Here is a 26,145-nt window from a genome sequence, read left to right on the forward strand (position 1 = left end):
AAGAGTCACAGCATTAGGAAGGGTAAGAACCGCCATTCTATAGGAACCCAGGCATCTGCACTCGGTGTCTGGGAGTGTGATAGGCTAGGCTTCACCCTCAGCGATGCCAGCATGTGGGCACCAAGCCCAGGTTCCACCCCAATGCTTCCTGGATATGTGCAGGCCTGGTTCCATCAAGAAGTAATAAAGGGACCCTTGGCAAAAAACACTGGGTACCAAACAGGTCAGGAAAACACACCCCCTCTGCTGCAACTCCTCTCAGGAGGGCTAGTCTTTCCAGGAGGCCCCAGCTATAACCAAACCTTGTCTCCCAGTGCTTGCCCATTGGTGTCTTGGCCATATTCAGATTTGAGGACTTTGAACAGAATAGCTTCCAGCAGATTTGCATCAATGAATCCAACAAGCAGTTGCAGTCCTACTTCATCCAGCACACCTTCAAGCTGGAGCAGGTGAGAGTGGACACCTATTCCCCAGCCCAGCCCAGCCATCACCCTGAATGTCAGCTGTGTCCATCAGTATCAGCAGGATGGGGCCTGGGCACCATAGGTTCCCCAGGACCTAAAGCTATGTCCTTGAACTCAGTGCCATGCTCAGCCCTTCTAGCCTCTTTCAACCCTTCTGGAAGCTCAACTGCTCCTGCAGCAAGGCAGCAGTGTGCACATTCTGTCACGTCATTTGTGTGTGTCTACAGGAGGTCAGAGCCTGTCCCCTCTGGTCCTTTCTTTTGCTGTATTTGCCTTTCTGAGGAGGCAGCACCCACAGGTATGGGAGGCAGCCACATGCATATTCTGCAGCCATGTCTGATTCCTCTGAGGCTCAGTCCCACTTACACACCTACCCTCCAACCTCCCCACTCCATGTCACCCCTGGGGCTCTGTAAACCTTCCTGTTTTCTGTCTTTATGTAATTGGTGACACTGCAGCCCTCAGTGGTGTCATACAGTGTTAGTTTGTCTTTGCACTGCCTGGAGGTCTGACTTAGGAGAATGGCTACCATTCTCATTCCTGTTCAAGGGTCAGAATCTGAATCCTATGTAAGGCTGAATAATATTCCAGCACATGGCTGTGCCATATTGAATTTACACAGTCACCTATGGATCTTATATTTTGGCTTGTAAACACACACATATAAGACTCAAGTGACACCCAAGTGGAGAATTATTGAAGTCCTCCATGGCTTTCTGAACCGTCTGAGAGACCATCCTGTCCACAGTGTATAGGGCACCATCTACTCATAGCTCACACAGCATGAGAAGATTAGGGAGGGTTAACCTGGCTTCTCTGTCTCCTACTTTCTGCCACACTAGCCCTAGCATCTTTCTGTATTGCAGTGAATGTTTAGAACCCAGGAGGATGCCAGCTTCCTTGCTCAAATATAGCAAGTTCCTCCTTGCCTGCTTTGAAACTGAGTCTTATGCAGCCCAGGCTGGCTTTGATCTCACCATTAGTTAAGATGGCCATGAACTCCTGGTTCTCATGCCTCAGACGTCTCTGAGTGCTGGGTGACAGGTATGCACCACTCTTAAGTCCTGCCACTGGGGCAAGAGTGAGCAGAGCCAGCTCTGAAGCACACACTTTGCTGGTGTCAGTGATGACTGACTTATGTTTCCTGTCTTCCTTGCACATGGCCCTTCTTGCTGCATGCCATCCTTTCTCCCTGTGACTCATGGGGGACACCAAGCCTGAGGATGTTAGGAAGAAGTTTACTTACTTCACTGGGTTGGAGGCTGTTAGGTTCCTGTGTCAGTAGGTGAGATTCAAGCTAGAAGGTTTGTGGCATGAGAAACTGGAACTGGAATGGCAGGAACAATCGTCGCCTGGCTCTGAGAAGACCAGGTGGGCAGAAACTCATCGTTGGGCAGGTAGTGAGCTCAAGACCAGGCTGGGCATTGCTCAGCACATGTGAACAGGTGTGCTTACATGGACCTGTGTTTCCCCCACATGGTCACCACTTATCCAGGCACGGTGAATACTCCAAGGAGCTTTTTATGTTTTAACATTTTGTGTTTTTGTGTGTCCATACATACATATACACACATACATTCGTACATATACACGAATACATGTACATTAAAACACATGCATATACATGACTATACACATTCATGCTCACACACACATATATACACACCTACATGCATACACACATACACACACATACACACATACATGCATACACACATACACATATACATACATACATACACACACATACAATACATATACACACATACAAATACACCTATACACACATATAGACAGACATATACACACATATACATATACACGTATACACATACATGCATACACACATTCATATCCACACGTACATACAGACATATACATATATACTCACATACATGTAAGCACATGAGTGGAAGCCAGAGGACAGCTTGGCCCTTGTTTCTCTCCTTTTTACCACGTGGGTCCTGGGGATTGAGTCAAGCTCATCAGACTTGACAGCAAGCCCCTTTAACTGTAGAGCCCTCTCATTGGCTGCCAGTCACCTCTTTCCACAAATTCTATCCATGGTGGAATGTTTACAGTTGTTATTCTCATGATTCCTTCAGCAATAGCGCAGACATTATTTACACTGCATTAGGAGTTATAATTCCTGTAGATGTCAGGAGAGCTGGAGGCGTGCATGAAGAAGAGAGCCCACTTTCAATGTCATTATGTGGTATTGCCTTAGGCCCTTTTATACACTCCCCTGGCTTTGTTGAGTATATATTTGAGGGCTCTCTATGACTGTGCAAAGAAGTAAGAGATAGGGCTGGGCCACAAAATAGGAAAGTACTTGTTCATCCAAAAACAAAAACAAAAAACAAACAAACAAACAAACAAAAATAGCTCTAGGGTTAAATATTGGTGCTAGTGCTGAACTACACAGCCAGAAGGTATTTTTCTAAGTAAATAACACAATATTGGGGATGACAATATGATCAAATATCCTACAACATAAGTTTGCAATGTTACCTACATTTTATAAATCAAGTCTGACCACCGTTTTGGTTGTTTCCAATCCTGTCTGAGTGCATCATCACGGGAATCCCAAGGAAAATCACAAATGGGTTCTTGAAGCTGTTGCACAGGGCCAGTATAGACCTAAATACCACAGAGGAAACCTTGATTCTTATCTCAAGGGATCATTCACCATCCCTCTTGTCACATAACTTATGACAAGACGTCACCTTTCCTAAACTTAGCCTTTTTCCCAAGTGCTGCAGAAGGGAAGATCTGGTGTCAAGGGGTCTGGATTCAAACCACAGGAACACTGAATTCATTTAAATAGGTGTAGTTTATTAATGCACACACCAATACAGTTCAACCAGAGCAACAGCTCACAACTGTGTACTGGACATTGCTAGGCCCTGCTCATTGCAAAATCCACATGGGCTCATGCACAAGTGTTGGAAATGCTTCGGTCTATGGGCCCTGACTCAGGCCATTTTACACATAATTGTTCCAATTTTCCTTGAATCTATTGGGTCCTATGTGAAGAATACACTTGGGGAACTTGTTAAGATTAACAAACCTCATAACATACAGAACATAACAGGGTATGTGACCAGCACCACACAGTTCAACGTCAGAGTTTTTTGTTCTTTGTTAGTGTTTTTCTTGGCATCCATGATGTGGAGGCGTATTACAGAACAATAGGAAAGAGCTGGCTGCTGTGTAACAAATTCGCTGCTATTAAGGTAGGTACGGGGGCAAGACCTCAGCAGTAGCCCTTAAGATGGGAAGGAGATGATTTGTTTGATAACTGAAAGGAGCTGCCTCAGCTTTGTTTCTCTGCCTGCTCAGTGCCCATTCAACATCACTCTGTCCCTGAAGAGGAACTCAAGGTCTGCCCCCTGCTGCCTGTGAGCCAGGAAGAGGCACAGAAAGGCAAGGCCACAGCACTGGTTTCCAATCCCTCAGTAGTGCTGGATTTCCAATAATGTACTTGTATACACAAATACACTGTGGTAAGTTGCAATAGATACTAATCATTTCTCACATAGGGCAGCAGTTGATTGACTACAACTAATTCTATTAAAAAAAAGAAACCTGGCTCTTGTAGAAATATACAAAGAAATATCTAGGATGGTGGGGGATGAATTCTGCCATGGACTGAACTCGTGGAAGTGGGGTTGGGAGAACGATGCATGGTTAAATAGCCCACCAGGTTCACATTGTGTCAACTTGATTTAATCTAAGGACAAAGAAGTGGAGTATCTCTGATGGCTTTCTTCTAGTCCCTTTAAAGCATCACTAGGGTTTGAACTCAGAACTTCATACTTCTTGATGGGGCAACTACACTCAAGGAAGCTTAAGATTTTCATAGGCGCAGTATTATGCTATATATACAGAGTAGATAATACTAAGATGTTCAGATGGTGATGTCCATTTGTATGCACTCTTAATGTGGACCTAAAAAAAGAGAGATCAAGGTCCTTAAAATAGAAAGATCAGTTCCAGTTGTTTTCTACCATTCCAAACAGAATGACTGGTAGGGAGAGAATGGTAAATAATCGAGAATTCGTAGATGATGCTTTGAATGAAATGTGGATTTCTGTGCTGGTTTAAAACAGGGTCTCAAGTATCACATGTTGCCCTCTACCTGGCTGGCCAGGATCACTTTGAGCTCAGATAAACCTCCTTTCACTTTGTAATAAATAGGCTTATAAGAATGGCCTCGAAGTACTGTGCGGACAGCGTTAGCCTTTCACAGTTGAGGTGTGTAACCCACAACTATAGTTTTAGCCATGTTTTTCCATGTCTACCAGCTATTTCAGATTGTTGCTGTTATATGCCTGACAATCAAGATGCAGAAAAATAACCTGATACAGAGTAAGGACATGGTGATCACATCTTTGCCTCTTCCGTACGTTCTGGATGAGGTTTGTTAAAATTCCAATATTGCAAAAAGCCTTATATAGGGCCCATCACATTAAGGGTCACTATGCACTGTTCTATCTAAAATGGCCTAATCAGAACTGACTCCCATATAACACTTCCTGCAATCCTCATATGAGAAGCTTGAGCTTTTAGTTTTGACTTTTTCTTTTCTCGTTCTTTCTTATTTTTTGCTATATAAGTTGAGACAAAGATAGTTAAGGCCATGAATTTGTCCCCAAAATTTGAACTACAGATGTGATCAATCAGTGTTAGTGGGTGCATTCTATAAAGTATTCATTTTTTACTATGATAGATGCTTCTGTGTTTGGTGGGGTGGCCATTTCCCAGTGTACAGGTGCTGGGACCTTGCTCTATCCACTTAATGATGTTTATAGCCTCATTTTAGACGTTTCTGTGCTACCCTCTATATCTCTTGTGTATTTTATTTTTCTGATAAAAGCTCATGGTATATCTTACTCAGGCCTGTGAGCAGTGCTCCTTTGGCGACATTGGTGCAAAGAGCAGAACCCCACAAGCAGCATGAGGTTCCCTTCATTGGTGGCTCCAATATTGCACTTTTGTCTGCCAACTGGTCTCCACACTTTTCCTAGCACCTTAAAGACTTCAACTCTTTCTCCTAAGGAATTTTCTGGCAATTGTCGATTGCTAAGCACATGACTTCATGAGTGTTCCCCTAACACACACCCATGTTGTAACCTACCATGCAGACTATTTCTTGATGTGATTTAAAGCACCTGTACAGAATGAGACAGGAGAACTTTTGACTGCATATTCAAGCTGGTGTGAAATCTCAGGAAGTTTTAATGGCTAACATTGGTGAATGTGGACAATTTGAGTTAGGATGAGACATTTTTTGGGCAAGATTTGACAGGAAACATTCATTTAGATGCATAGGAATTACTAAGGTTTTTATAATCAAGCCTTGAGGAAAATTTGGCTTTGGAAGCAGGAGATGCTCAGTGGCTCTGCCCCAGGAAAGTCTCCTGGAAAGGGCACCTCAGCTTATGCTCAGTACAGGGAGAACATTAGCAGGGAGGCAAAGTCTGCTCCCCATGACATCTGCTTTCCCTTCTTGGACATTCTATTGTCTCCTAGAGAGTTCTTGGCATCCTCTGTGATGTCACCAGTGTTGTAGTGACAACCAGTGCCCTAGTTTCTCTCAGTCTGAGTCTGGCGGTTACAAGCTAAGACATGTTTTCCTGTCTTCGCAAGCGTTTTGGGAGGGGGAACGTCGATTGTGGAGAGACTAGAGTGAAGGAGTCTGGCCTTTCGTCTCAAAGTAATGATGGAGAAAGACAGCACTTCTGGGGAATGTGGAGTAAGTTCTGGGCAGTGTATTTTGAGCTTCCTGCCAGGGTGGCTGCAGGCTTAAGCTGACCTTTCTAGCAATGGGCCACAACAACTGGAGCATCTGAAAAGGAATTGAATTTCCACGAATATCACAATTCCTTAAAGTCAAGGATTTCAGAACTTTAGTTTCCCCATCCCCACTGGGAGGATATGGTAAGGCCAATGCTATTATACTGTGAACTTCTGGTCTTTACTTTTCAGTTCATTTGTTCTGTTACATTGATATAATAATACCATCAGTAGTCATGGAGGGTCCACCTTTTCTGAGTTTAGACAGGGCAGCAATGTATATCACTATCATTGCTTCTTTAAATACAGTGGGTATCTGACAGTACTAACAGGGAGAGATTGTGCTCCAGGAAATAACCTTATGTTCTTAGACCTTCTCTGATTTCTTCTAACTGGCAGGGTCATCGTTTGCTTTATATATTAGAGGTTGTATGTTACAAAAATTTTTCTACAATACCAAAACTATTTGGAATGTGTAGACCAAGATTCAGCCTGTAACCTATTCGCACTTCTGGGGCTTTTGGTATTTCACATAGGGACACTGATAAGTCTGTTGAACATATCCTCCCTGGAAATGCGTTTTAAATCCAAAGTTGTTGGCTTAGAGTATCAGGGTAGGACATCTGAGTGTCTCCAATCACTCAAGTTTTGTGGATGGTGAATTTATCATCTGAGTTCTGAAGCCACAGGAGTGAGGGTCCTGAAACCAAGCTGTACCCTGTTCAGCTGATAATAATCCTGGAGAAGCCATCTCCATGGTACATGTAAGCCCGTGATGTCTGGCATAGGGAACACCTGGCTGCTTACGTCTCTTGGTCTCTATAGAGTAGTGGGAGAACTGAGATCCACTAAGGAGGCCTCTTAAGCATAGACCAATCGCCTAGCAGTGACACTGGGTTCCTGGCTTGTTCTCCTGTTTAGGCCTCACTGAGGTCTATGAACACTCTATGCATTCTCCCCATGCAGGTTCACTTGTGTTCTTCTACCTACAGACGCTGGGAGAGAAACATCATCCCCTGACACTGACCTAAGCAAGAATCAGGCCATGAAGGAAAAGGAGAGGCTGATTAAAGAGCTGCAGCTCATTACCGAGGAGAGAAATGACCTGAGAGATCGCCTGAGGTTTCTGACGGAGAGATCCATGAAGAAGAGGTATGAATCGCTCCAAATGCTCTTGTTTCATTCCTGGGTCTGCAAGGTCACCTTTTTCTTATCCTATTAAGGTTTTGGGTTCTAGAAAGCTGTGCCTCCCTAACCACCCTGTGCTAAACCTCACCTCCCATATAGTGGAGATTCAGAACCTGACCCTTCCTGAGGAGTGAGATTGAAAATGGACTCATCTGCTTCCATTTATTTAAAAGCAGAACTTGTGGTCTGAATGAAGAATTCAGGGATAAAGTCAGGGAGAGTGAGTTCCCAGTGTGCATTTGCAAAGCCCTTGACAGCTGGTGGCTTTGCAAGATTGTAATTGCAGTGAGTTTATGGTGAGTCTCTGTACTTGCTAGGCAGGGGACTGAGTGCTGGAAGATCCAGGCAGCAGCCTGGGGTAATATAGGACCCACCCTGAGTTCATATATTCCTAAATGCCGATGTTCATTGTATTCTATCATTTGGGGCCAGGCCACACTTCAGGCCAAATCCATATTATGAAGACCTGGAGAGAATGGAGGAGGCGGTCATGTCAATTCTGCACAACTTAGAGATGGAGAACACTGAGGTCCATGAGAACAGCCATAAACTGAAGAAGGAGATTACCTTCTCTAGGTAAGTCCTGGTCAGAAAGGCTATCACTTGTGGAATGGCCATTTCTGACTTTCTTTGTTCTGGATTGGACGGTCTTCAGCTCTGGTTCAATCTCTTGTGCTGTTTACACATCAGTGTTCCAGGGTCATTAGGACTCAGTTTTCAGTTCCATAAAAGACTGTTACTCATCCCAGGATTGTCTAGGCATCTTCAGAAGGCTCTAGAGAGAACAGTACTGATTGAAGTCAGCAGAAGGTTATTAGGCTGACCTGGACCTATGGTGTCACACCAGGTTTTACAAAACTCAGTGTGTGGACCACATGGTTAGCATGACCTTCTCTTGGTTCTACTGACCTCTTTTGAGGGTGTTGGCCCAGTACTAATTGATGTTGCCCCCATGCATTGGGCTTTCATGGATAGTTGTAGATCCATGCTCTTTCTCAGAGATGTGGACACTAATTGGTGTCAGGCCAAGCAAACAATTTATTCTTCCCCGAATTAACTCTTTATGTTTTGTGCAGCAGCCTTATATGTATCAAGATGCATTTTATTAAGTCTTCATGGGTATGTGGGACCTGGTAGAGTTAGTGGGACTTGGGAGTAGGAATGGGAGAAAGGGCCAGCATGATCTTACTATGCAGACTGTATTTCCAGAAACCTGCTCAGCCAGCTCCTGATGGAGAACACATGTAGGAAGAAGTTGGTCCCACTGAAGCAGGAGAGCAAGGAGGTACATCTTGATTGTGCACTGAACCAGAAATATTTGGTTGACTTCAACAAGAAAGATGAAGACCATCAACGGCCAGAACCAGCATTATCAGGTAGGGACGAGCAGATGTGTTAGCTTAACAATATCTGATAAAATTTGCCAATTTGATACATCTTTGCTTCTCTTACCACCTTTCTAATTTACACTCACAACCAGCCAACCACCTCATGTAATGGAATTGTTCATTGCTCTGCCTATGCACAAGTATTCTGGGAAGTTAACCACTTTTCAGAAACTGAATTATTGTGCAAGCATATTTTGCTGCTCTTTTTGAAGCTGCAGTCTAGAAATGGTGACAGATGAATAACATATCATATTATTGCATATCCATGTGATACATTGGATCCTATGTAGAGTTTTGAACAAGTTCTTGGTTCTTTGACAAATGACACTCTGTGGTCATGCGACTTCTTGTATAGGAAGCACCTTTCCGGGATAAGAACCAAGTGCAAATGTCAAATTAGTACTTGTCATTGGCTTTAACCTTGGTGACATATGGACATCTCATTTCTTCCTGCAACCCAATGAGGTTCCTTCCATTGCCCTGTTCTTGGTTTGCACTGGCATAAGTCTGGGTCCCATATTGGCAGCCCACTTTACTGTGAGGCTCTCTGGAGATTTTGCCCTGCCCACAGAGTTAGCAACAATGATATCACTTAAAATGTCCATGTCGACTATCCAATAGAACTGAGGTGGTAGAAGGCAGCATTCTGACAGCTGGCTTGCATTTCCCCACCAAATCAGTGTCTGAAAAACTGCCTTCCTCTCCCAGGTCTCAGAAAGTGCAAGAGAGCTGGAATTGGACACACACCAGTAAGAGAGCTTCCTGAAGAATAAGTTGCTTTCTCAGGAGTCCCTGATGACCAACATCCTGAATGGTAACAACATTTTTTGGATGTGTATTCATCCTCTGAGTTAATTTGTCATTTCTTAGAGACCCTAAATTCATATACCACTAAGCCAGCCTGACTGATTGAGGTCTTACTTTCTTCTCAGAAAACAGCACTTGAGAGACAACTTGGGGGACCGCCTTTCATTATGTGTGCTAGAGGAGAAACAGCAATACGTCTGTGCTTCTAAATGTTCGTTAAGAATATGCTTTTAGAAATATTTTTGTTATGATTTTAATTGAAGTTTTCTTTTTGTTGTTTCATATTTATATGTTCTTGTTACTATTTTTACTTTCAAATATTTTTAAATATATTTATTCATGTTAATCTTGTTTTGTTGTAAAAATGTATTTGTTATGAATAAAAATTGAATTCTATCTCTTGACTCTTAAGACCATCATTCTTACTCAATGGTTCTGTCCCCTCCTGTGGACCTAGAACTGACAGCTACAGATGGATCTCTGCATGTTCCATGGATCCTGGGCTAATAAGTGAATTCAAAGTCACCAAGGGGTACCCAGTGTGATAGTGTCTTTTGTGAGGATAATGTGGCTGTGTCTCAGACACACACTTTGTGATGTAATCACTGACGTGCTTTACCCAATTGTTAGGGTCCATGTGGTTCTTCTGAGAGAGCAGCAGATGCTTTACCCTGTGAGTCATCACCACAGCTCCTGCAGGTAGCTTTTGTTATTCCACATGAGGTGCTGTATTAGGTGGACAGGATCACCTCCAATTAAATAGAGAGATCTCAGGAGATGTGTGTTCACAGGGAACTTACTGAGCTGTGCGTGTTCAACGTGTTAGGTTGTCAGGCATCCCTACAGGGCTCTGGTGTTCCCACTGCTCATTGTGGGGCAGCATCATCCTCCAGCATCACTTAGTGTCCATATTAGAGCAGATCTTTCACCTAATATCAATGATGACCATATGTATTATGCACATCTGATAAAATACAGAATAGAAACTAGCTTCTTGTAGGCCAGATTGGCTTCAGTAGTCACATGGATGTGATCAATCAGTGTTAGTCATGCCCTTCCAGCATGGTAGACTGCAGGTTGTCTGTCCCCATCACTTTGCTCTCTTGTGCCCAAACAATGCTAAGGTCAGGGCCGTTCAGCCGTGAGGCAGAGGCTCACCACCCTCAGTGCTGCCTAAGACCCCTAAGACTGTCTCTTTCGGGTGTGTGCGTGCTGGACACTCAAGGATCCTGAGATCTCCGCAGCTGAGGTGAAACAGTACCGGAGCCATTGCAATGTGGGCACACATTTGGTTCTGGAGCTGGGCCACTCTTTGACTTTTGTTGAGTGGAGAGACAACTGTTGGCTGAGCCTTTGGTGAACCGGATGGCCCCTGGCCACGCCAGCAGTCAGCAGTATCAAAGCTGAGCAACCAGTGTTTTATGTTCCATTTTGTCATCGCTGGTCAGTGTTCTGATGCCACAGCACATGGTTGGCCTCAATCTCCCCATGTGGCCACAATCCCAAATTGATATGGCCTCCACTTCCCAAGTGCCACTGGATTTCTGTAGAACCCCTAAGGCAGCAGCATGCAGGAGCTCCTGGCTATTCCCTCCTTGCTCTCTGGATCTGCAAGTCGTTCTGTGTACATATGGCTATGTCCTCATAAACCCTTGATGCCATGATACCTTAATAAACACTTGAATCATGCCCTGATGGGCAGTTTTCAACTGCTACCTGACACCATCTATAATCGCCTGGGAAATGAGGGACAGTCTGGATCAGACTGGCCTTTGAGCATGACTATGCGTGACTGTCTTCGTTGCTGTGGGAGATGCCAGACAGCCTCTTTTCTGATCCTAGAGTCCCTATACCCAGCCACTTGTCCCCTCTACAGCCAGACCCTACTTCTGCTCCTAGGCACTGTCTTGGACTTCCTTCCCTCAGGTGGCTTCTCTCCTTTGGTTGCTACAGAAACCTGTTATGAGGAAAGGAACAGGGAGTTAAGAGTTCAAAGCCATCTTCCCATTGATGTTCTTTCTCAGAGGTCAGTGGGACACTTAAAGAGTTTTGTGTATACATTTTAATAAGCAAGGGACAATCATGCATCAGACACAGGAAACTAACAGCACATCTACTGGACCTCCTTCAACACCTGGGCATCTCTTCTGGCCTGTGCTTCTGTGTGCTGAAACCTGGGGACCAACTTCCTGTGGTGTTTCCCAGGATGACTGTGCACATTACGACACTGACGTAAATCCTCAAAACTCACAAACAGCAACAGGACCGACCGCCACAGGAACGGTTCTCCATCAACAGATACCACAGACCAGCAAGCAGAAGCATGGGAGGGTGGTGCTGTGGTTCACACACTTCTCTTTCCTCACTAGGGCAGGTGACCCGCTGGAGAAAACAAGGAGGCAGCAGGATGGAAGAGGAAAACTAAAACCCAGTCCTTGCATTAAATACTCAAGCATATTCGGACTAGAAGAGAGAAGTTTGCCAAGAATGAGGGCCACTTTGGGCATCCATCATCAATAGCCCTGGCTGTCTAGGCCAGCATCAGATCCAGCCGTCTCCAGGCAGGTGTCCGCCAGGCCCTCAAGGGCACTAAGAGCATTAACCATGAAAAATAGAACAAGATCTCTCCCTCTTGCCTGCCTGACAGCCAAGCATGTGTATGCCCTGGCTATGCTCACGCTGGGACCCCTGCGAGATATTAAGATATAGAGACCTGATAGTTGATTAGGACCCTGTTCGAAAAGGAAGACACTGGAAATTTCCCTCTGGCATCCATATGTGCATGCATGGTTGTACAAGCTGGTAGAATCTCTCTCTCACTCTCTCTCTCTCTCTCTCTCTCTCTCTCTCTCTCTCTCTCTCTCTCTCACACACACACACACACACACACACACACACACACACATTCAAAGTTTTGAAGCACAGCAGAAGAATCTCTGGGACTCTAAGCCTGACCAGCCTCATCTGTGAGCCACAGCTTCTGTGTGAGAGCTCCTTTGTGTGAGAGGCGTAGGGTGACTGAGGAAGGTTGCTGGTGTCCATCCCTGGCCTGCATGTGCATGCATACAGAGACATGGACACATGCACATGCTGAGTACCCCTCATCCAATCCTGAAATCTGAAAACACTGAATTTCAAATCCAGGCATTCTCCTAACCTACACCTTCCCTCAGGAATTGGAGATGAGGCCTTGCAAGAATCCTCAACCAGTGAGACTGGCCCAGACCTTCTGAGATCCATTCTGCCCCAGGAGAACACAGCAGGTGGTATCAGGACAACACAGAAACTCAAAACTCCAGCCTGATGCAGGGACCACCTGCTGGGTTAGGAGAAGACTCAGCATCAGGTTACTGAACGAAAACATCACCTCTGAACACACGGGGTCGCTGTGGCTATGCCTTCAAGGCATCTTCAGCAGCAGCTTAAATGGACTAGGGATGACTATGGGAATCTGCCTGCAGGGTGATGTGGGAATCCTTTTGCTAAGGCTTAATCGCTAGATGTTGACACAGAAACCCTTTAACTCTTCTTGGAGTACAGTCCAGGCAGAGGCTGAACACAAAACATTCTGATTATGAACTGAGTTTAACAGATAATCCGGAACCTGAAGGCCACAGGCCCAAAGGTCTGCACTGCAGGGGTGAGGCATCACTGCAGGGATGACCACACAGTGCAGGGGTGAGGTGTCACTGCAGGAATGACCACACACTGCAGGAGTGAGGTGTCACTGCAGGAATGACCACACACTGCAGGGGTGAGGTGTCACCGCAGGGATGACCATACAGTGCAGGGGTGAGGCGTCACTCAGGGGATAACCACACAGTGCAGGGGTGAGGTGTCACTGCAGAGGTGACCACACAGTGCAGGGGTGAGGTGTCACCAAAGGGGTGACCACACAGTGCAGGGGTGAGGCGTCACTCAGGGGATGACCACACACTGCAGGGGTGAGGCATCACTGCAGGGATGACCACACATTGCAGGGGTGAGGTGTCACTGCGGGGATGACCACACACTGCAGGGGTGAGGCGTCACTGCAGGGATGACCACACACTGCAGGGGTGAGGCGTCACTGCAGGGATGATCACACACTGCAGGGGTGAGGCGTCACTGCGGGGATGACCACAAACTGCAGGGGTGAGGCGTCAGTGCAGGGATGACCACACAGTGCAGGGGTGAGGCATCACTGCAGGGATGACCACACAGTGCAGGGGTGAGGCATCACTGCGGGGATGACCACACACTGCAGGGGTGAGGTGTCACTGCGGGGATGACCACACACTGCAGGGGTGAGGTGTCACTTCGGGGATGACCACACACTGCAGTGGTGAGGTGTCACTGCGGGGATGACCACACTGCAGGGGTGAGGTGTCCCTGCAGGGATGACCAGGAAGCTGACTGAGCTCCTCAGGGCTCTCCCTGTCCTGAATGTGCTTCCCTTCTAGGTGAGCACTGCAGCTTTCAGGGTGCTGGAGGCCTGTGTGGGCAGCAGTAGAAACTGCTAGCCTTGTTATTCACAGCTGAAACTATCACACAGGATATTCCAGAATTGACCACCACCAAAGTGGGGCCTTTCACAGCATTCTGGGTAGGATGGCACAAAGCCCCATAACAATTTCGCCTGTGATCCATACCAAATGTCTGCTGTCAGTGCCTGTCTCTTAGGAGCCACCTGGATGATCCAGGGGATGGTCCTGAAGAAAAGGCTTGGCAAAATTGAGGTCCCCAAAGCAAGAGGAGCAGTGAAGAGGTGCAGGGGCCATAGACCATGGAGACTGACATATGCTGATGCTAGACTACCCAGACTTATCCCTGTGTCCAAGTCTGGATGTCACAGAGGCACCTGGTAAAGGCCCCAACAGTGTCCTCCAGGATTCCACTGTCTCCCTACTTGCCCTCCACCTCACCCACTCCCAGTGGCTCTGGGAGTCAAGGTCTTCATCACCTTTTTCGTTTTATTGTCATATTGCAGGTACTGTGACTTGACCACTCTTCCTCCTGCAGGAGACACATCGTGTGTCATAGGATACAACTGCTGCACCAGGAACACCCATTGCATAACCAGGACCCTGCAGTGAAAAGCAGGACTGGCCCTTCATGCTGAATGACAGGAAAAGCACCCGGCCTTCTCTTTGTTGCAGACTGGATTCCTCAGCCTTCCTGTTATGAACAGGGCACTAGTACCCTTCACAGGATACTTAGTGTTTATAAGACATTTATAGAATTCATCTTGTATATAGGCCATTGGGCTAGGAGCCAGCATCAAGGCATCAAGTAGGAGGAAATACAGAAACATTCTAGGAAGGGATAGCCAGGGGCCAGTGGGATGGCTCAGTGATTGAGGACCAGAGTTCAGATCCCAGCACATGGATGTTCACAGTCATCTGCAGAATCAGATCTAGGGTGTCCCATGACCTCCCCAGCTCCCAAGCAGCTACATGTATGCGTCTCAGACACTTCTCACTCACCGTGAAACAACCTAAGCCACAAAACATCCCACACCTTCTTGGATGGGTCCATCCCTGGGGGAGTCTTGTGTGTTCTGGGCTTCAACTCTAGGAAAGCTTGGCCTTGTTTTATAGGATGTCTTATTCCTTATATCAGCAGAGAAAGAAAAAAAAAGATCCAGTCCTGGAACCCTGGAGGACACTGCCATGATGTCACTGCTGTGCTGGCATAGGCTTAGAGATATCTCCATGATCCATCCGAGTCACCTAGAGCTCAGGGAATGATGGAAAAGTCCATGTGAGATCGCCCAGCGCTTGCAACCATGAGAAAGCTTGGAAAACACAGGGCACATGTGGTGTTTGATCTTGGGTCAGTTCAACCCTCTTGAGCCTGCAGCTAAGACAAACCGTTACACTGGCCTGAGTGCACAGGCCTGATCTCAGAACCTGTTTGCCAACCACGGTACACTCTAGATCCCTCCTCTCAGCTGGACCTTGTTCCTCTACACCTCATCCACCCAAGCTTCTCAAGAAATGAAGCTACCAGGTTAATACAACAACTAACTGAAGGCAACAAGAGCCTTCAGCCGCCCTGTGGCAGTAAGGTCAGTCCATAGGTCTCCTGTCCCTGCACTGTCAGTACCTGTGAGAGCCATGGCCACCTATTCCCTTCCGAGGTGAGAACAATTATACCCACAACCTTGCTTTCAACAAATCCTGCCTTGGCCATTGGTGGGACCCTCATGAGACTCAATCTGATGCAGGCCTCCTCAGACACTTTGGCTTCCTTTCTGGCTGCTGGAGCTTCGGCCCTCTGGCCTGGCCTAATGTAGGATCAGCAACATCCAACTCTGTCAGGCCTCAGCCATCCCACATTGGGGGCCCTGCTTCACTCCTAGGTGCATTCTTTTCCCACATCTCTCCAGTCTCTCCCTCATCCCTAATTCCCCTCGCCTCTCAGGCCCAGCCCTTCAGTCTCTGATGGAGACTGTCCTGGAAGGACAGGAGCCCCTCCCCTGAGATACTCTCCCACCTCATGCTGCTGGGCTCTGACAACTCCTCCCTTGGGCTGACTCATCTCTACAGGCACAGCCTGCTGCTCCTCTGCCCCTGCAACCCACTTCCTAGCTCTGCTTCACAAAAACACTCTAAGATCTCTACACTGGATTCCTGTTCTATTTTGCTCCCTCTCTGTCCTCCAGAAGTTCTGCTGCTCTCTCTCACCACAGCAGGACCCACCAAGACACTGCTCCTGACCCCAGCAGCCACCAGCAGCCCAGGTCATGGGGCTACTAACAGCTTTGGCCCAGGACTCAGGGCTCCTTCCTTCTTCAGTATCGAGTCCAGGCTGAGACCATCTGGCCTGCTGCTGGGTCCTTGAAACCCTCAGTCTCACAGCCTCTGGGCACTCTGAGCCCTAGTCCTTATGGCTAACAAGTAGCTGCCCAGTCAAGCAACATGGGCCTCACTGGCTTCCTGGTGTGCCATGATGCTTTCCCTGCATGGCCGGGGATGACTGTATGCTAGGATTATGTCTGGAACTAGACCTGCAGGTAACACCTGATGGGTTGGCCAGGCTGTTCTCCTACTCCTGTTCTCAGGAGATTCTCCTGACTAAGCCTCCCAAGTGCTGGGATGAGAAGTATATGCCACCATGCCAGCTAGGGGTCTTCAGGTGTGATGAAAGACTGGGATCTGTGGTCCTGGTTATTTCCAACAGTGGGGACACCAGTGTTCTGAGCATTCTGTCATCTAGGACTTATATTCCATGTACTTCACATGAACACTGTGAGACTTCTGCACTGGTTACCTGTTCTCTTTGAAACCTGTCTTCAGGTATCTGACAGTGGGAGTCTCCATGAAGTTTTTGTCACCCTGAGAATGTGGCTATATTAATAAGCTCAGGCAGCATGCAAACACAACAGAGGTTACAAACAAGACTACCAGGCTGGGGCCACTAAGTGATAGAGTGCTCCTTTGGCATTGTGAGGGCCCAAGTTCTCTTGCAACCAACATCTGCTGGGGATGTAGCTCAGTGATTAGGCACTTGCCTAGCGTATGTGAGGTCCTGGGCTCCATCTCTAGGACTAAACCCTCATCCCGTACCCTGAACACACCAGGTCCAGGCATCACTGTCAATCCTGAGGGCTTGAGTTTGATCCTTAGGCCCTCTCTGATACAAAAAGAGAAAAAAACTCCCCTGATTTGTGTTTGACCCCCACATGTGTCATGCCCGCCCCACTTCGAGTGTATAATTAAGGAAAGCATGAGTAAGTGGTTGAGAGGCACTCCCTGCCCTTGCAGGAGACCCCAGTTTGCTTCTCAGCACAAACTGCATGTGACTCAGCAGGTCTCAGGGTAGAACTGGATATGTGACCCTGTGCTATAGCACTGTCCAGAGTGGGGACTGCAGCTTCTGAAGAGGAATGCAGGCCTGGGCTCCAGACCTCCACCTTCAAGTCCTGCCTGGACAGCCTGATGCCCTGGCAAAAGAGACTCCATCTCGCCAGAAGAGAACTGCACTCAAATGACACCTCAGTGATTAAAACTATCAGTCCCCAAAGGCATGCCACTGAGCAGAGATAGCCTCAGTCATGCACCTCTGCCCATGCCCAGTTCCTTGTGTCAATAACTCAACCCTTTCATGAACTAGATGGCAATACTTGAGGCAGGATGATCAGTAGTTTACTGGCCAGTCTGGGCTCTATGAGATGCTCTCCCTGAAATCAGAGCCAGCAAGAAATTCAGCATGAAAGCTCTTTGTAAAGAAGCTCAATGACCCAGTTCAGAGCCTGGGACCCCGCACGGTAGGATAAAGTGACTCCCATGGCTTTTCCTCCACCTTCAACACTCATGCTTTGGCATGCACACCCCTACAAGGAGATCAATACACATGGGATAAAAAATTAAACAGAAACATTAATGAAGACAATGCATACAATGTTTTAAAGGATCCCAGGAACCCTCACTTAGCACTTTCCTTTCCTTTGTCTTGGGAACAGCACCTGCACCAGTGACTGGAGACTTCCTGAAAAAGAGAGAGGAGAGATGCACTGTTCATTCAGCTGGAGAGCTGTGCAAAGACCAGAGCCACCCGCCTTTTTCTGACAGTGGGAGCTGGGCCCAAGTGTGGGCTGTTCCTACTAGAGGCACCACAGGAAGAGGACCACCTTCCTCAAACCTTCCTGGAAGTCAGAGCACTGGCTATGGACGTCCCTCAATCCTCAGAAGATTCTCTTTCAGCAATGGCTCAGGGCCTCTTAGGACAGAGAGGGACCAGAGCTTCCCCCCAAAGCAAGATCCCTGTCTTATCTGACAGTTATGAGGGCTTAGGGATGGGACAGAGGATGTGACAAGGTTACATGTAGCACAGGGCTAGTTTAGTAAGGCAATCAAAGAGGAAAGAATCCTGGAACATTCCTCATCTGTTCTTTTTGCTCTGTTCGTAGGATGAGGGGCAGTGTGGGGTAGAGGACTAGGACACAGCACAGCCTTCTCTGCTCATGGTGAGCTTTCTAGGCTGCCTGGTCACTGTGACCAGCAACTTTTCAACTGTGCCATTCTACTACCAAGGCTGACACAACTGGTGACCATGTAGCAATAGGACTTTACTGACTTAGCGACATTTGGAATCACACAATGATCATGTGTCACAGAAGAGTTTTTTTTTTTTAAGAAAAGGATTTTAAAAAACTATTTATTTTGTCCATATGAGTGAGTACACTGTCCCTGCTTTCAGACACAACAGTAGAGGGTAGAAGATGAGATTAGAAATGGTTATAAGACACAGTGTGGTTGCTGGGGATTGAACTCAGATCCTCTGGAAGAGCAGTCAGTGGTCTTAACCACTGAGCCATCCCTCCAGCCCCAGTATATTGTATTTTCAATGTTGTTTGTTTTTATTTCCTTTTTCACGTATGTCTGTATGGCGTTTCTGTGAGTACAGGTGTGTGTGTGCCTGTGTAAAGGTCAGGGACAACCTGAACACAGGTCCTCACCTTCTACCTCTCGTCCATGGCTGTGTATGCTAGGCTAGCCCTTCCCCCTAATCCTAGAGACTGTCCACTTTAGGCTCCTATCTCCCTGTGGGAAGGGCTGGATGACAGACACTACTGTATCCAGGTTTATGTGGCTTCTAGGGACCTAAACTGTTGTTGGGTTTGTTCAGCATGAAAATAAACACCATTTTCACAGCCCAGGCTGGGCCAGGCAGCGCACGGGTCTTTGCTGCTCTTGCAGAAGACTTGAGTTCAGTCTCCAGCACCCGGGTCAGGTGGCTCACAACCACCTGAGACTCCATGTCCAGGGACTTCCAAGCTCTTCTGGATAAAGCTACATGGCAAAAGCATTGCTGGGAGCTGGAGGCTTCTAGTGTTGGCTTCTCCCTGCAGTAGGGGGCAAATCATGGGCATATGAGACAACATGGAACCCTGTAATTCTACAAAGTGCAGGAGCTCCTGATGTCCCTCATGGTGCCCCAGAGCCTGCTCACCACTCATGGAGGCTTCAGGAACATGGCCTTCTCCTGACATGTGTGCACTGTGCATCCTCACTCTCTACCCCCTGCTTTTCTGGGTTGGAAGTCTCAGGTGTAGGAGGCGCCAACCATAGGCCTCTTCTCTCAGCATTTCAGCATTTTACCCACTTGACCTTCACCAGGCATCCTTTGCTCTACACAGTTACATCAGCCTGTGAACCTCATCCTCCAGACTCTAATGAAGCAAACACCCATGTGTGTGGAGCTCTCATAGTTAGCCAGGCTAAAGGGGAAGGCAGCAAATCCTTCATGAACTCTAGAGCTCCTGAGGCCTAGGAAAATGTCTATACCGGGGCTAAACTCATGCTGCCCTGTAAGACTACATTTTTCCTTTAAACAGAAGGATGTGTGGTGGTGGTGGCACATGCCTTTGATCCTAACACTTGGGAGGCAGAGGCAGACAGATTTCTGAATTCTAGGCCAGCTTCCTCTACAGAGCTAATTCCAGGTCAGCTACACAAAAAACAACACTGTCTCCAAGAGTAAAACAAAAAGAAAGAAAGAAAGACAGAAAGAAAGAAAGACAGACAGAAAGACAGAAAGAAAGAAAGACAGAAGGAAAGAAAGACAGACAGAAAGACAGACAGACAGACAGACAGAAAGAAAGAAAGAAAGAAAGAAAGAAAGAAAGAAAGAAGTGAAAGAAAGAAAGGAAGGAAGGAAGGAAGGATTCATATTTTGTATACAATGAGATGCCTCCCTGTCTATGCCTGAACCATCATGTTAACTATAATTCTTGTCACATCTGTATTAATTCAAATACTGAAGGCTAAATGGGTAAATCTTAATGACAATACAATTGGGGGGGGTGCTGAAGAGATGGTTGGTTTAGTGGCTAAGAGCAGAAGACCCAGGTTCAGTTCCCAGTGTCCACATGGTGGCTCCTATTAGCCTGTAATTGCAATTCTAGGGAATCAGTCTGGACTTCACGGGCACCACACATACCACATGGTGCACAAGCATTTATTAGGTGAAACACTCAGGCCCATAAAAATAAGTATATAAAATATATGGTTAAAAGACACTGAGATTCAGGAAGTTCTTAGTGACTTTGGTTATCATTTCTCTCTCCTGGAGACCTGTCTTCCTCATGCTCAGCCTCCCTGGCTTCTAGGACATTTCCTAGCTCTGTGGAGCATGAAGTACTCAACACCATAAGCCAAGCATTGCAAAGCCATCTCCACCTTCACTGCTACACCTTCTCCATGGCTGTGTCTAAAGGGAGAGACTTGGAATCCCACAGATGCAAGGCCAAACCTGTTGGGCTATGTGAGCCCACCCACCCAATAGTCAGATCTACTCCTGTCCTTGGCTATGGCATGAGGCTCTTAAGACAAATTAATCTGAAGGATCTCAACAGCTATGCTGTTAGACCTCTCATTGCTCTGCCCGACCTACAAGCTCCTTTACTGGCTCAAATTCACACCTGAACTCCTCTCCTGCCTCAGCCATCATCAGCTCTTCTATTTCTCTCCACCTGTGCTCTGAAGAATCCACACTAAGGTGGACATTAACCTCTCCATGGACCTCCAGACGTATGCTTGTGATTACTCTTTATTGGCTATTTTGTATTGGTTCGTGGGACCTTCTAGTCTCATGCAGAACACTGCTCACACATTTTGGATCTTACAACACCCTCTTGATTGAGAATCCTGACTAATGACTGACTGAGCCTTCCATGCCTGAAGTCACCCTCTGTCTCCCAGTCCAAGATGAGAATCCCCACCCTAACCCCATGGTGTCCAGTTTCATCTCAGAAGCTAGGCTCTGTACTACCCAATATCATTTGGATCTTGGCCTCTAATTCTCTGTTAAATCGTTCCTCTCTTCTTTAAAACAAATTCATTTTGTTGTTTGTTTTTTGAGACAGGGTTTCTCTGTTTGGCCCTGGCTATTCTGACAGGCTCTCTGTAGATCAGACTTGTCAGGAAGCCAGATATCTGCCTGCCTCGGCCTCTTAAGCACTGGGATTACTGGATTGTGCCAGCATGTTTAATTAAAAATTAATTAGTGGCAGTGCATGTTGGCACCTGCCTTTAATTCCATCCGTTGGGAGGTAGAGGCATTGTGAGTTCCAGGACAGCCAGGGCTATAAATTAACACCTTGTCTCAAAGAAAACAAGCCAAAAATGAAACAAAAATGTTGCAATATGGTCTTAGGAATGTAACTGAGTCTGTTCTTGAACTCTGAATCCTCCCACTTTCACTCAGGTGCTAATCAGCAGGCTTCTGTCTTGACTTTCACTGCGCACTCAGGGCTGCCAGGACTGTTACCTCTCCCAGTGTAACTCCTGACTCTCTCATCAGCATCATCACAAAACTCCTGCTAAGAATTAAGGAAACCTGAATTCTAAGGAACAGTCGGAGCTCCAGTATTTCCAAAGCTCACTCTAATACAGATGGATCCTATGCTGCAGTAAAATGGTCACAGCTGGAGGTCTTAATTCCAGGACTTGGGACAGAGGGGTCGGAGGATCTTGAATTCAAGGTTATTTTTATGTTACAGTGTTGCTCAAAGCGAGTTGGGCTGCTACAAGATACCCTGTCTCAAAACTATACCAAACACACCTAAAATGAAACAGAGGAATTTGAGTGGGCACAGATGGGAAAGCTCGGCACTTTATGGCTAAGCCACCTGCTGCCAGCACCAAAGTCCATGCACAGCCCCAATTCTGAGCTGTGTCTGGGACCCCACTTAGGAGCACGCACCAAAGTAGCTCAGATCCAGGGCTTTTGGTCTAAGAGGAATTCAGGCAGTCACACTTTGGATGCCAGTTCTCCAGCTCAAGTGCCTGTCAGCCCAGGATCTGGTCTTAGTCATGGCTTGGCATCCCTAAATTCCTCCCAGCTGTGCTCTGAACTCACCCTGTACCCCGTTCTGATGAATCTGCCATTCTCCATGGGAGTAGCCTCAAGAAGTCCCTCACATCTGAAGCACCACTCTGAGTGCACTAAACACTGCAGGGGAGGGGCATGGCCAGCAGAGCACCCACCCCTTTCAGCTGTAGAACATTTAGCTCTAGAGTGAGCACTGCTGTGCATTGTGGAACTTAAGCAGTATCCCAGGCTTGGCCTGGGAAGAGCCGTTGACACCCACACTTTCTGGGGTGACATTGTCTCCTGAGGATAGAGTCAGGTCAGGAGCAGCAACTGATGTTCACGAGAGACAAACTTTCTTCACCACCTGCCCATGCTGGCCCTAGGATCTGGACTTTTTGGGTGACATGATGCTGAGTCCCCCAGGTAGATGGGTTTTCAGGGGTCAGGTGGTTATTGTCACTAAAGGTATCCACAAGGATAAGTCATACTGTACTAATTCCCATATTAGATCCCTTCTCACGGGTCACAGAGGTCGTGCTGGGTCCTAAATGTGGACCCAGGTTCCTGCACACTTTTGAGGAGACTGGTCAGGGCTCAGGCTTCACGACATTTTGTTTGAATTATTTTGGGGGATTTTATTTTTACTGTTGGGGACAAACCTAGGGCTGCCATGTGCTGGGAAAAGGCTTTGCCACAGCTGTAGATCATCCCTAATTATAAACTCCTAAATTCTCCCAATCCTGGAACTTTCTAGGTCCCTCACATGATGCAACCTTTGGGGGATTCCTCACATAGAATCATGGGGTGGATTGCATCCCAAAGAGAGACAGTGGGAAATGTTCCCCAGTGTCTGCCTGTGGCTGTGGTGATGAGAGTGCTGACCAGTGGATGGCAGGGCCCATGTGAAACCCTTTTGTTTTCTACTTGAGTGGAATCTTCACCATGCCTTTTTTTTTTTTCTTGAAACACAGGTTGCCCTGGAACTTACAGTCTTCCATCACCCTGACTCATTTTCCCATGACTGGGATGATAGGCTTAAATTACTATGCCCATCTTTCTTTTTTTGTATTTATAAATCTTCTAAAAGCCAGAAGGATATAGAATTTAAAATTTTGCGGTCCAAGGCATTTTCAACAGGGGATTCTTGACCTAGGACTATCCAGACCAGTTTTTATTGTGTGGGTACTTCATTCCCGTAACAGCTTATGTTTGACAAAGAGTTCCAAGGTGTGATGTCACTGGGCATCAGGCGTTGTCCCAAATAGCAGCACCGACTCAGGTTGTAATTTAGGCTGGAGAAACTTACTAGGACCCTGGTAATCCTAGCACCCTGGGGCCTCACATGTCCTTAGTCTGATCTAGTGATGAATCAACTGCTCTTGAGGGTGGATTGGAATTCTAGTCACTGTGAGGCAGGAGCATTAGTATCCTACAGCCACTCTGGGCTCCATAGGAAGACCCTGTTTCAATAGTAAAAGGGGTCACCTGCGAGTTCTTACTGTCTTCCCTGAGGCCTTCCTGCTGGAGTTAGAATAGCTGTCTCATCAAGTTGAAGTAGAGGGCAGAATGTTGGTGCCTTCTATAATGAGGACTAGTGACAGATAGTCTATGGAAATTCTAGAAAGATCTACAGGTATTTATGTCATGTGCATGGGAATTGCTGGCTTCCCTGTGTCCTTTGCCTTTAATTTGCAGTCCATGGGGCACCTGGGAATGTCCCCAAACCAGGCTGCACCCAGGGCTTGTCCCATGATTCTCACTTGCACCCAGTGCCTGCCTGATTGTCATAAGTCTGACAGAGCCACTGTATGCTCTCCTGACACCTGCAGAGAGCACTATATGGGACCCTACCATCCCCACACTGCCCATCAGGGTCTAAATGTCCCTATATGGCACTGAGATGGTCTAAGCTCCTTCCCGCCTATATGCTGCATCAGAATCTGACCATTCCTAATTTCCTCCTCTCACACCCACACTAGAAGCTCTGTACCCACACTAGCCCCAGCTGGCCTGTTGCCTACTGACATCTCATGGACTCTGTCCCAATCCCCTGCCCTGCCCTCACTCAGCTGACAATGTGGACATCTCAGGACAGTCACTGGACAATGGCTGACACACTTGTCTGAAGACTGGAAATGTTTCTCGATCTTGGAGAGGAAAGAAGGACCCTCCAACTACACTGTCCTCTAAGGAAGTTTATTCAGGTGACGGATGACAGGGACTGTTTTGTCTCACGTCACACATGTCAGTAGAAAATATCCTAGGTATTGGATGCCGCTGTTAGCATTTACAGAACAAAGCACATAGTGTTGGGAAGGATAATAAATTATGAGTCGAATTAGAAAACCCCAAGTCTCTTCCAGGTCCTAAGAGGGCAAAAAATACCACCAAACACAGCATTAATGTGATAGGTTGGTTAAATCTAGTTACCACATTCTAGTGTGATACCTATGACCCTTTTTGTGTCATGCTCAGCTTATAATGACTAGAGGACCTAAGCTTGAGAGTCACCAATGCCTCTCCCTTGCTTCTCCAGCTGCTGAGCATTGAAAAGCCCTAATGAGACAGCATCTGTTTGCAGACATACTGGATTATTCTTCTTCACTTTATCTCTCTGAGTCACCTCCACTCACAGTAAGTCAGTTTAATTCCATAAATTGGAAATGAGTCACGTGGAAAATATACTTTCTCAATACAATCACAGATTTCCATGTAAAAGGTGAAACATGAACTATCCCACCTAAGCTCTGGGCTTGCACAGACGTGCTCTGAAAAGAAACATGTGTTCCCAGCTGCAGTCTGCATTCAATATGGATGCTCTTGAGGTCCTCCCTGACCTGCATAGATTAAGATAATTATCTTGCTTTCTATCAAAAGAATTCATTATGCCAAGTTGGCCTGTAGAAGGAGGCTAGTCTCTTCAGTATTTTATCAGATGTGCTTAATGTATATAATCATCGATAGTAAGTGAAAGATCTGTTTGGAATTGAAACTGAGTGATGCTGGAGGATGATCCTGAATGCACAATGAGCAGTGGAGGCACCAGAGCCCGGTGTGGATGCCTAGCAGGCTACCACATTGAGCAGGCACCGCTCAACCACCTGTACATACACATCTCCTGAGATCTCTCTACTTAATGGGAGATGATGGCGTCCATCTAGTATAGCACATGCCCTGGAAGGACAAAAGCTACCTACAGGAGCTGTGGTGATGGCTCACAGGTTAGAGCATCTGCTGCTCTCTCAGAAGAACCACATGGTCCCTAACAATCATCTACAATGGGGAATGCTATTCCCTCTTTTGGATCATGAGGGAAATGCACTCAGGAGTGGCCCAGACATACATTTGAAAAAAAAAGATCCATTGAGTTAAATGATAAAAATAAATATAATCAGCAACAATAAAAAACACAGCATATGAATGATCAAGTGAAACAGCACCTATAAAAACCTATTTCCCAAAATGACGTTGATGGTCATTATCTTTGTGGTTTAATACTAATGCTGTATTGTAAGAAAAACTGAGGCACATGGTTCTCCATTAGGATTATTCTATATTCCTTTGTGAGAGTTGTCATTTTTTCTGCAGCTCTACAGGCATGAGTGTGTGTTACTCAATATCTGGTGCACACAGTCAATAAGGAATGTGTGTTGTAGACTGATATAGACTAGGATGAGCAGAACACATGACAGCATGGA

The 26,145-nt window shown here is 46.6% G+C and overlaps 2 protein-coding genes across 2 annotated transcripts in view; both read left to right on the plus strand.

Moving 5' to 3' along the window:
* Nucleotides 1–26,145, plus strand: part of Speer4cl6 (spermatogenesis associated glutamate (E)-rich protein 4C like 6) — a 261,843-nt gene that overhangs the window by 197,859 nt on the left and 37,839 nt on the right.
* On the plus strand, nucleotides 6,066–10,042 carry LOC134483422 (disks large homolog 5-like). Its single transcript, XM_087601500.1, has 6 exons — nucleotides 6,066–6,222; nucleotides 7,256–7,415; nucleotides 7,884–8,027; nucleotides 8,661–8,827; nucleotides 9,548–9,653; nucleotides 9,772–10,042. The coding sequence occupies exons 1-5, from the start codon at nucleotides 6,096–6,098 to the stop codon at nucleotides 9,610–9,612; spliced, it is 663 nt and encodes a 220-aa protein (XP_087457626.1). The 5' UTR covers nucleotides 6,066–6,095; the 3' UTR covers nucleotides 9,613–9,653; nucleotides 9,772–10,042.

This window comes from Rattus norvegicus, unplaced genomic scaffold (genome assembly GCF_021556685.1).
Source record: "Rattus norvegicus strain SHRSP/BbbUtx unplaced genomic scaffold, alternate assembly SHRSP_T2T haplotype2-0000026, whole genome shotgun sequence".
Taxonomy (NCBI): domain Eukaryota; kingdom Metazoa; phylum Chordata; class Mammalia; order Rodentia; family Muridae; genus Rattus; species Rattus norvegicus.

What these genes read in the sequence shown, in the direction of transcription:
- LOC134483422 (XM_087601500.1), top strand. Translation starts at nt 6,096, where the DNA reads ATGTTTTCCTGTCTTCGCAAGCGTTTTGGGAGGGGGAACGTCGATTGT. An exon ending in GCACTTCTGGGGAATGTGGA is followed by an intron (nt 6,223 to 7,255) that starts GTAAGTTCTGGG and finishes TTCTACCTACAG; the next exon opens with ACGCTGGGAGAGAAACATCA. An exon ending in AAGGAGATTACCTTCTCTAG is followed by an intron (nt 8,028 to 8,660) that starts GTAAGTCCTGGT and finishes CTGTATTTCCAG; the next exon opens with AAACCTGCTCAGCCAGCTCC.